General features: G+C 33.0%; 1 protein-coding gene across 1 annotated transcript; it reads left to right on the forward strand.

The window, feature by feature from the left end:
- The first annotated feature begins 138 nt into the window (after positions 1-138).
- LOC121378931 (methionine-R-sulfoxide reductase B1-A-like) lies at positions 139-12,479 on the forward strand. The gene is made up of 4 exons (XM_041507321.1): positions 139-272; positions 8,198-8,340; positions 10,482-10,596; positions 11,110-12,479. The coding sequence occupies exons 1-4, from the start codon at positions 218-220 to the stop codon at positions 11,115-11,117; spliced, it is 321 nt and encodes a 106-aa protein (XP_041363255.1). The 5' UTR covers positions 139-217; the 3' UTR covers positions 11,118-12,479.
- The last annotated feature ends 263 nt before the right edge of the window (positions 12,480-12,742 follow it).

The following is a 12,742-nucleotide window of genomic DNA, read 5'->3' on the forward strand; positions in this document are numbered from 1 at the left end:
TCGTATTTGAGAATACACTAAATAAAGTTAGTTTTAGAATAAAATATTTACAATATCTACCAAAATAAAAATCTAATGTTCATAAGTGAACATATGCGATCAAATCAATTAATACTAACGCACTAGCCATTGTTACGTAAAAACAAAATCAGGTGTTCGGTTTGAGGTTTTGATTTTTAATTATTAAAAGAAAAAATTGATTGCATCTTAAAACAAAATGTCATTTTGTAGTTGGTTCTTTGGTGAAAAATATACAGATCATTTTGAAAAAGGTGAACCTTTCTTGTTTTTGACTAATATGAGATTTACCGTTTACGAATTTAAAGGGGCAGTATTGTCAAAAACAAGTTCGTTGACAGTAAGGTCAAATATGAGACTTTTCCTTTGGAAAGATGCATATCCGGCCCACCAACACAATGTCATACCAACACTTTAACAAATGAAAAACATACATCTCCTGTATTGCACAAATTACTCAGGATTGTATGTGCAGAGTTAAAAAACAAATGCATTAAAGGCACTTTGCTTTGATCAGCATATTTTAGGTCTATAACAGGGCCGTAGCTAGCATGGAGGCAAGGGGGTGGGGGGCATTTGGCCCCCCCCCCGAAAAAAAATCGGAAAGCATTATAGAAACTTAAAGAAAATGATTTTTAGACTATTAACTACTCAGTTGCCCCCCCCCCCCCCCCCCCCCCCCCCCCCAAACAAAAATCCTAGCTACGGCCCTGTATAAGACAATAAATATATACCCAGTTAATTTTATAAAGTATTTAACCGAACATATTAAATGAGGTTTTAGTATTTTTCCTCCTATATCAAAATAAAAAACCACCCCTACAAACTAGAATATTCAAGCAAAAATTACCACCCATGATCATCAAGTACCAGATAGTATGTCAAATGAGATAATAATGATATAATATAAAAAAAATTGACTTGCACAATTGTTCATGCAGTTCTATGACTTTACTTTTTAGATGGGATAATCTACGTATCTGATAGCATTATTTATAGTAATACTAATAAACCCTGTCAGTAATGTTTATAACACCCCAGTAGCTAGTAATCAAGACTTCACCTAACGAAGTACTGAAGTGTGCAGAGATGCCAACCCTAGTTGGAGTGTCATAGGAATCTAGGCCTTCAAAAATAGAAATCCCATCCACCCCCCCAAATAGGAATATACTGGTATATGAAGCTAAACATTCATTTACTAGATTCCATAACTGGACAGTTCACAACGTAAAGTAATTAAAAGAGTAAAATTACAGAAAAAAATAACCTTATGATCTAGTTTGAAGTAGCTGATAATGCCCATTAATTACTATTTTAGAGGTTACAGGTTCAGGGTTTGAATTTCATGAAGACACTACAGCAATTGCTGTTATTCCCCCCATTGTTTGCCGTAAAGCCCTCTTTAATTTCACCTACTGGTCAACGACAAATTTATTGCAGTGCCCTTCAACCCCTCTTGCTGTTGATGCCCCTTGATAAATCGGATCATAGTTGGTCTTTAATGTTATTGGAAAACTACCTTTATCTATGCTGTCCTGAAAAAGTGCCGTCATTTTACAAGTAATCCTGATTAAACCAATTATGAGAAATGCTTGATGCCGAATTCAATTGAAATGTCCCAAATTAGGTACAAGGGCCAAATTTACCACAGACATTGGAGGGGCTGACTGAGATTGAGGGCACAAAGCGCCTAAGATTCTAGGGGTTCGGGGGTATGGTAATACTCTCTCTGTCTCATATTCTCTCTCTCTGTCTCATATTCTCTCTCTCTCTCTCTCTCTCTCTCTCTCTCTCTCTCTCTCTCTCTCTCTCTCTGTGTGTGTCTGTCTCTGTCTCTCTCTCTCTCTCTCTCTCTCTCTCTCTCTCTCTCTCTCTCTCTCTCTCTCTCTCTCTCTCTCTCTCTCTCTCTCTCTCTCTCTCTCTCTCTCTCTCTCTGTCTGTGTGTCTGTTTCTCTCTTTCTGTCTCTCTGTCTGTCTATCTGTCTTTAATTTTGCAGCCGGAGAAGACTAGAGGTTTTGTCTCCTCTGTCTGTCTGCCTTATCGCAGGTCGAAGTTTCCACCACCTTCTGTACTTCTATCCCACATGACCACATATGATGGAGTTTTATAATCACGTAAAGTTGCAGATCAAGTTTGAGTTTCATGGGGATTTGCCCATTGTTGACAGAGTTATAGCCCATGAATTCAGTAGATATTACAACAACCACATTTTTTTTCAAAAATGTTAACAAATTATATATATGTATATATATATATATATATATATATGTATATGTACATACATACATACATACATACACACATACACACACACACACACACACACACACACACACACACACATACATATATATATATATATATATATACACATGTATATATATAGGTAGTTGGGTAATACAAAAATAAAATCAAACACTTGAGTCTATTGGAGAAAGAGAAATCCCAACCCTCTTCTTTAACAGCTATTATTATGTTGATTGTTGATTTTGCCAAATTATCTTATTACACTTTAAAATTGTAAAGACAGTTATTTCTTACCAAAATAGCAATTATTACTTAAATTATTTTGCCAAATTAAAATAAAATTCCCCAATTGTTTGTAAAATTTGCAGTTGGCAAATTTGGCGAATGCCAGAGCTAGCACTGTTGACTGTCATATTTTAGAGATTTTTGTTAACACACTGTAATATGTATATCCATGTAGTGTCTGTAGTTGACAGTAACACGTAAATACAATGTATAGTAATATGTATATCCATGTAGTGTCTGTAGTTGACAGTAACACGTAAATACAATGTATAGCAATATGTATATACATGTAGTCTGTAGTTGACAGTAACACGTAAATACAATGTATAGTAATATGTATATCCATGTAGTGTCTGTAGTTGACAGTAACACGTAAATACAATGTATAGCAATATGTATATCCATGTAGTGTCTGTAGTTGACAGTAACACGTAAATACAATGTATAGTAATATGTATATCCATGTAGTGTCTGTAGTTGACAGTAACACGTAAATACAATGTATAGCAATATGTATATACATGTAGTCTGTAGTTGACAGTAACACGTAAATACAATGTATAGTAATATGTATATCCATGTAGTGTCTGTAGTTGACAGTAACACGTAAATACAATGTATAGTAATATGTATATCCATGTAGTCTGTAGTTAACAGTAACACGTAAATACAATGTATAGTAATATGTTAATCCATGTAGTGTCTGTAGTTGACAGTAACACGTAAATACAATGTATAGCAATATGTATATCCATGTAGTCTGTAGTTGACAGTAACACGTAAATACAATGTATAGTAATATGTATATCCATGTAGTGTCTGTAGTTGACAGTAACACGTAAATACAATGTATAGCAATATGTATATCCATGTAGTGTCTGTAGTTAACAGTAACACGTAAATACAATGTATAGCAATATGTATATCCATGTAGTGTCTGTAGTTAACAGTAACACGTAAATACAATGTATAGCAATATGTATATCCATGTAGTCTGTAGTTGACAGTAACACGTAAATACAATGTATAGCAATATGTATGTACATGTAGTCTGTAGTTGACAGTAACACGTAAATACAATGTATAGCAATATGTATGTACATGTAGTCTGTAGTTGACAGTAACACGTAAATACAATGTATAGCAATATGTATTTCCATGTAGTCTGTAGTTGACAGTAACACGTAAATACAATGTATAGCAATATGTATATCCATGTAGTCTGTAGTTGACAGTAACACGTAAATACAATGTATAGCAATATGTATATCCATGTAGTCTGTAGTTGACAGTAACACGTAAATACAATGTATAGCAATATGTATATCCATGTAGTGTGTAGTTAACAGTAACACGTAAATACAGTGTATAGCAATATGTATATCCATGTAGTGTGTAGTTGACAGTAACACGTAAATACAGTGTATAGCAATATGTATAGCCATGTAGTCTGTAGTTGACAGTAACACGTAAATACAGTGTATAGCAATATGTATAGCCATGTAGTCTGTAGTTAACAGTAACACGTAAATACAATGTATAGCAATATGTATAGCCATGTAGTCTGTAGTTGACAGTAACACGTAAATACAGTGTATAGCAATATGTATATCCATGTAGTCTGTAGTTGACAGTAACACGTAAATACAGTGTATAGCAATATGTATATCCATGTAGTCTGTAGTTGACAGTAACACGTAAATACAATGTATAGCAATATGTATATCCATGTAGTGTCTGTAGTTGACAGTAACACGTAAATACAATGTATAGCAATATGTATATACATGTAGTGTGTAGTTAACAGTAACACGTAAATACAGTGTATAGCAATATGTATATCCATGTAGTGTCTGTAGTTGACAGTAACACGTAAATACAATGTATAGCAATATGTATATACATGTAGTGTCTGTAGTTGACAGTAACACGTAAATACAATGTATAGCAATATGTATATCCATGTAGTCTGTAGTTGACAGTAACACGTAAATACAATGTATAGCAATATGTATATACATGTAGTGTCTGTAGTTGACAGTAACACGTAAATACAATGTATAGCAATATGTATGTACATGTAGTGTCTGTAGTTGACAGTAACACGTAAATACAATGTATAGCAATATGTATATACATGTAGTGTCTGTAGTTGACAGTAACACGTAAATACAATGTATAGCAATATGTATGTACATGTAGTGTCTGTAGTTGACAGTAACACGTAAATACAATGTATAGCAATATGTATATACATGTAGTGTCTGTAGTTGACAGTAACACGTAAATACAGTGTATAGCAATATGTATATCCATGTAGTCTGTAGTTAACAGTAACACGTAAATACAATGTATAGCAATATGTATGTACATGTAGTGTCTGTAGTTGACAGTAACACGTAAATACAGTGTATAGCAATATGTATATCCATGTAGTCTGTAGTTAACAGTAACACGTAAATACAATGTATAGCAATATGTATGTACATGTAGTGTCTGTAGTTGACAGTAACACGTAAATACAGTGTATAGCAATATGTATATCCATGTAGTCTGTAGTTAACAGTAACACATAAATACAATGTATAGCAATATGTATGTACATGTAGTGTCTGTAGTTGACAGTAACACGTAAATACAGTGTATAGCAATATGTATATCCATGTAGTCTAGTTAACAGTAACACGTAAATACAATGTATAGTAATATGTATATACATGTAGTGTGTAGTTGACAGTAACACGTAAATACAATGTATAGCAATATGTATATCTATGTAGTCTGTAGTTGACAGTAACACGTAAATACAATGTATAGCAATATGTATATCCATGTAGTCTGTAGTTGACAGTAACACGTAAATACAATGTATAGCAATATGTATATCCATGTAGTCTGTAGTTGACAGTAACACGTAAATACAATGTATAGCAATATGTATATACATGTAGTGTCTGTAGTTGACAGTAACACGTAAATACAATGTATAGCAATATGTATATCCATGTAGTGTCTGTAGTTGACAGTAACACGTAAATACTATGTATAGCAATATGTATATCCATGTAGTGTCTGTAGTTGACAGTAACACGTAAATACAATGTATAGCAATATGTATATACATGTAGTGTGTAGTTAACAGTAACACGTAAATACAGTGTATAGCAATATGTATATCCATGTAGTGTCTGTAGTTGACAGTAACACGTAAATACAATGTATAGCAATATGTATATACATGTAGTGTGTAGTTAACAGTAACACGTAAATACAGTGTATAGCAATATGTATATCCATGTAGTGTCTGTAGTTGACAGTAACACGTAAATACAATGTATAGCAATATGTATATACATGTAGTGTCTGTAGTTGACAGTAACACGTAAATACAATGTATAGCAATATGTATATCCATGTAGTCTGTAGTTGACAGTAACACGTAAATACAATGTATAGTAATATGTATGTACATGTAGTGTCTGTAGTTGACAGTAACACGTAAATACAATGTATAGCAATATGTATGTACATGTAGTGTCTGTAGTTGACAGTAACACGTAAATACAATGTATAGCAATATGTATGTACATGTAGTGTCTGTAGTTGACAGTAACACGTAAATACAATGTATAGCAATATGTATGTACATGTAGTGTCTGTAGTTGACAGTAACACGTAAATACAATGTATAGCAATATGTATGTACATGTAGTGTCTGTAGTTGACAGTAACACGTAAATACAATGTATAGCAATATGTATGTACATGTAGTGTCTGTAGTTGACAGTAACACGTAAATACAATGTATAGCAATATGTATGTACATGTAGTGTCTGTAGTTGACAGTAACACGTAAATACAGTGTATAGCAATATGTATATCCATGTAGTCTGTAGTTAACAGTAACACGTAAATACAATGTATAGCAATATGTATGTACATGTAGTGTCTGTAGTTGACAGTAACACGTAAATACAGTGTATAGCAATATGTATATCCATGTAGTCTGTAGTTAACAGTAACACGTAAATACAATGTATAGCAATATGTATGTACATGTAGTGTCTGTAGTTGACAGTAACATGTAAATACAGTGTATAGCAATATGTATATCCATGTAGTCTAGTTAACAGTAACACGTAAATACAATGTATAGTAATATGTATATCCATGTAGTCTGTAGTTAACAGTAACACGTAAATACAATGTATAGTAATATGTATATCCATGTAGTGTCTGTAGTTGACAGTAACACGTAAATACAACGTATAGCAATATGTATATACATGTAGTCTGTAGTTAACAGTAACACGTAAATACAATGTATAGTAATATGTATATCCATGTAGTGTCTGTAGTTGACAGTAACACGTAAATACAACGTATAGCAATATGTATATACATGTAGTGTGTAGTTGACAGTAACACGTAAATACAATGTATAGCAATATGTATATCCATGTAGTATCTGTAGTTGACAGTAACACGTAAATACAGTGTATAGCAATATGTATATCCATGTAGTCTGTAGTTAACAGTAACACGTAAATACAATGTATAGCAATATGTATGTACATGTAGTGTCTGTAGTTGACAGTAACACGTAAATACAGTGTATAGCAATATGTATGTACATGTAGTGTCTGTAGTTGACAGTAACACGTAAATACAATGTATAGCAATATGTATATACATGTAGTGTCTGTAGTCGACAGTAACACGTAAATACAACGTATAGCAATATGTATATACATGTAGTGTCTGTAGTTGACAGTAACACGTAAATACAACGTATAGCAATATGTATCTACATGTAGGGTGTAGTTGACAGTAACACGTAAATACAACGTATAGCAATATGTATGTACATGTAGGGTGTAGTTGACAGTAACACGTAAATACAACGTATAGCAATATGTATGTACATGTAGGGTGTAGCATATTGAACTTTATATTTTCAGGTAAATGCTAGCAGTTAAAAAGCAGTATTTGAACAGTTAGAACACCTCTGTTATCAATTACATCTATAGGGGACATATGAGACCAACCTGTATTGTGGTGAATATTTTCACTCTTACTAAAGGTTTTGGTATTTATATGATTAAAACAAGGTGTCCGGTTTTCCTTCTCTGTGTGTTATCCAAACTGTATATATTTTGATTTCAGGCACCTATGTGTGTTTATCAAAACTGTATATATTTTCATTTCAGGCACCTATGTGTGTTTATCAAAACTGTATATATTTTCATTTCAGGCACCTATGTGTGTTATCCAAACTGTATATATTTTGATTTCAGGCACCTATGTGTGTTTATCAAAACTGTATATATTTTCATTTCAGGCACCTATGTGTGTTATCCAAACTGTATATATTTTCATTTCAGGCACCTATGTGTGTTTATCAAAACTGTATATATTTTCATTTCAGGCACCTATGTGTGTTATCCAAACTGTATATATTTTGATTTCAGGCACCTATGTGTGTTTATCAAAACTGTATATATTTTCATTTCAGGCACCTATGTGTGTTTATCCAAACTGTATATATTTTCATTTCAGGCACCTATGTGTGTTTATCAAAACTGTATATATTTTCATTTCAGGCACCTATGTGTGTTATCCAAACTGTATATATTTTGATTTCAGGCACCTATGTGTGTTCACAATGTGGTAATGAGCTGTTTGAGAGCAGTTCAAAGTTCAAGCACTCATCACCATGGCCATCCTTCTTTGACTTGGTTCGCCCTGATAGCATTATTCGCAGACCAGAATCGTCATCGGCTTTTAAGGTAGACCTTTTAAACATGGATGAGAATAGAATAGAATAGATGTTTAATGACACCCCAGCACGAAAAACACATCTGCTATTGGGTGTCAAACTGTGGTATATGACATGGATGAAACTTTAAAGCTGTTGGTAGTTCCACAATATACCATAGGTCAGACATCAAATAACCATAGTTTAATTTGTGTGCTTAAGTACCTGTTATAAAAACCATGTTTCTGTGGGGTTTTTTTTAAAGCAATCAGTAAACTTGTTACGTGAATTTCAGGCCTCTCCATTGCTGTCCTGATAATAGTTCCAGGTTAAAATATTTATTTAAGAAGAGCAGTTCGACTCTATGAAAGAGAAGAATTAAAATAAGGCAAATTATGAAAAGCAAGCCCTTTGATGATCAGAACCCATGTGAAACTGATTTTCAGCAATCATGGTAAAATGAATGGCAAAAGTTATAAAAGGCATATTTTATTAATTAATAATACCTTTTTGGGTGTTTTATAAAGGCAATTTTAGAGTTAATTACTGAAAAAGGCTTGTTTAATCTCAGGGCAGCATGGTGCTGATTGAGGCAAGATGGTACTAGACTATTGAGGCATTGTGCTGCACCATGCTAAAACAAGCTAGGGAAAACACTATGGTAGTGTTACTTAATAATGGCTGACAGGTTTTCGGTTCTATGATTTTGCCTATATAGGCAACTAAAAGTTACTATTACAGAATTTCTGTAAACTATCTCAAAATTGCTGTGGGTGGGAATTTTGCCTATGGCAAAACCATTTCAAAATTGTTGTAGAAAACAAATTCTTAAATTTAAGTCCTGGTATGTGCTGACCTGTCAATACAAAATCACATATAAATATCTCTTGCTGCTTTTTGGTGGGGGTAACATATGTGGAAGCTGGTGGTTCCTCTCAGAGTATAGGCCAAGTGTTACAATGATACAAGGTGTCATTAAACATTCCTTTTTTTTTTTTTATCATTACAACCAGTGCACCACAACTGGTATATCAAAAGCCATGGTATGTGCTTTCCTGTCTGTGGGAAAATGTATATAAAGTATCCCTTGCTGCTAATGAAAAAATATAGCGGATTTCCTCTGATGACCACGAGTCAGAATTACATATGTACCAAAGGTTTGACATCCAACAGCCGATGATTAATTAAACAATATGCTTTAGTGGTGTCGTTAGACAAAACAAACAAACCCTTTCCTTTTTTTGTCTCACTGTAGAAGAAAATTCTGTAGCTGCTGAGCTATGTGTTTGTTAAACCAAAAGTAGTTTTTATACACCCATCTATGATGGGTCTTATTATGGTTTGGCGTTATCCGTCCGTCCATCCATCTGTTAACTTTTTCTTGTCCGGACCATATCTTGTATACAGATGCATATAGGACCATCAACCTCACATGTAGGAACAACTTGGGATGGCTTTGTGTCGCATACTATTTAGTAATAGTCACTGTGACCTACGTTTCACGGTCTACTGCACATAACAGTAAATCCTTGTCCAGATCATATCTTGAATACAGATGCATACAGAACCATCAAACCACATGTAGGAACATCTTGGGATGGTGGTTGGTCCAAAATAAACTGTTCATCCATCCCATTGCAAAATTTTCACATAATTAGACTTGAAACATACCCGTAATATATTCATTAATATAGAGATGGTTTTCCATCAAACTCCTGACGGGCGTATCATGTACCTCACCGGTACTCTTGTTTGATCTTACTAGCATCTTCTAAGCACTTTTAACATTGTATTTTATTATCTTGTATAGTTTTTGTTTAAAATTTATGACTGCATTACACTTTCATTAATTAATAGATGGGTTTTATAATAAACAGCTTTTTGGTTTAAAATAAAAATAATTTTCTGTTAATTTATTTTTGTCGTAGATACTGATATACATGTATAGTTCCAAATTACATAATACAAATACCTTTAAAACATACTCACATACACATGTCAAGTACTTGATCTTTTTAAGACTAACAAATATTTTTTCTTCTTCTTTCTTTAAAAAAAATTGTTTTTAGCTTGCCATAAAACATTCATTGTAATGTGTAACACTAATGGGATGTGTCTGGTGTTTTTCATTCAGAAATAATCTTTAATGTTTGGTTGTTGGTCTATCTACAGATATTATGCAGTCAGTGTGGGACTGGACTGGGTCATGAGTTCTTCGGTGAAGGACCAAATAAAGGGACATCAAGATTCTGAGTTTTCAGCCATGCATTAAAGTTTATCGCACATGGTAATTATCACCGATATTACACATCAGACTGGTCATATTTTGTCTTAACCTTTTCATGTCTTTTTTAAAATGATGTCCTCTGACATTATGGGCACTGTTATTTCAATAAAGTTAAAAATACCTATACATGTAGTATTAATATCAGGCTGACTGTTGAATATATTTATATTTATATATAATTTTCATCCATATCCTGACCTTTGGTGTCTGAATGGCAGTAATATATTTAACACTGTCTGCATATTGAATTTGGATGATTACTGTTAATGTTCCACTTTTTGAAGTTGAATACCATATAAAGAATGCAACCAATTTATTATGTTGTCTATTGATGGCAACCCTATAGTCTGCAATCATTTTCAATGTGTACTGTGTGTAAAATTATCTTTCACAAATGCATAAAATTAAATTACAATATACTCAAATATTCTTAATGTATATATTGTACATGTATTTCACATATTTATGTAAATAACCTCAGTTAACATAGTTACAGTTCTTTTGTTGTTTCAGATAAGTGAATTGTGAGGATTTCAACAGCCATTTGCCCAGGGTGGAGACTAATATTCCATAGTAATAATTGTTGTATTGACTTTCTATAAGAAACAGAAGAAAGGCAACCACGTGTACAGTGTCTTACAGGCAGTGTATACCCGGTACTAGTCCAGTGTTATCCCTGTGATAGTCATTGTTACAGTGTTGAAAAATTATAAAGGACTATAGATCATAATGTTATAATACAATGTGATGTTGTGTGGGACCTGCATCACAGCATTCAATAATTAAAATCTGTTCCTAATTAATCCAAATACTTTTATTTAATGTACAATTTTTATGCAGTCTATTACAGAAATCCCAAAGGGGATAGTATTTAATTAATATTTTAATATAGTAGTAGTATTGCTGGAACAATATAATTAATGATATATTGAAAGTAGAAGACCACAAGCTGAAAAGGTGGGGAGTGGGCAGAGACTAGGACAGGTAATGTGCTAAGCTTTTGAATCATACATGTAGATGCTCGGGATTAAGGCCATATTGAAATCATGTATGTCAAATTTAGTTGTTCTGTAATTTGTATAGTTTACAAATTTAGCTTGGTTGAAAAAATATAAGATTATGAGTCAAAATTCCTAAATATTTATATAAAATTGTTAAATTTTGATTCTGCCAGAATCCTGACAAAAAAATCCACAAATTCAATGTGTAAGCAGTTTCCATTTATATAAGATTTTGAAAAAAAGTAAAAAGAAGATACCTAGAATAGTTTACAACTTGGCTATAAGGTGTCTTCTAATGGTTATTGCAGCAGTTAGTGCAAATTACAGGAATCCGTAAATAAAGAATCTCATTATGTATATAGAATCTCATTAATACTGGAATTATTATATCATGTTATTTTGCTCTCCCAGGCAAATGATGAGCTTCTTTGTGGAATTTCCTCCTCCAGTCAATATTTGTCCAAGGCCAGTGAAACTGTCATACTCAAAACCCTTGGGGAAAGTTTGACAGTGGATGACACCTTAACAAAGTTGGCTGTGTAGGTGATATTTCTACAAAGAAGCTGTGATTATGAAGACTTTATGATGTGTTACCTGTATGAACTTTATACATAAATTGTGTGTGTGTGTGTGTGTGTGTGTGTGCATGTATGCACATGTGTTTGCGTGTGTGTGTGCATTAAATGTGATATTAACATCGGCATATCTCGGCAAAAATCTTCTTCTTTTTTTATCCATATTGAAAAATGCCTGGTGCTGTTAATATTATTTATCCTACAACCTACCCATGATATCCATGTCATAAACCCATGTGATAATTTACTTTATTAACCCGGTTAATAATGGTATGCAAATTTGTAAGGTCTCTTAGGTAATGTGTTGCTGTGGATGAGTCATTTACTTACAAGCCAACAAGACTTGTGTACCTCAGTGTAACGTTTTCAAAGATTTGTTTAAAATCCGTGACGTCAAACTAATCTGTGCTAATTGTGATGATATCATATTATCGATGGCGGCATCTTTAGTACTGTGATTTACTAAAAAAAAAAAAAAAAATGTTATTTTAGAAGTGTTATAGGATAAATAGAATTCGCTACTCATGTTTTTTAATACGTAAATATCGGCAGAGCCTCGACAAATACCGA

Source organism: Gigantopelta aegis, chromosome 8 (genome assembly GCF_016097555.1).
Source record: "Gigantopelta aegis isolate Gae_Host chromosome 8, Gae_host_genome, whole genome shotgun sequence".
NCBI lineage: Eukaryota > Metazoa > Mollusca > Gastropoda > Neomphalida > Peltospiridae > Gigantopelta > Gigantopelta aegis.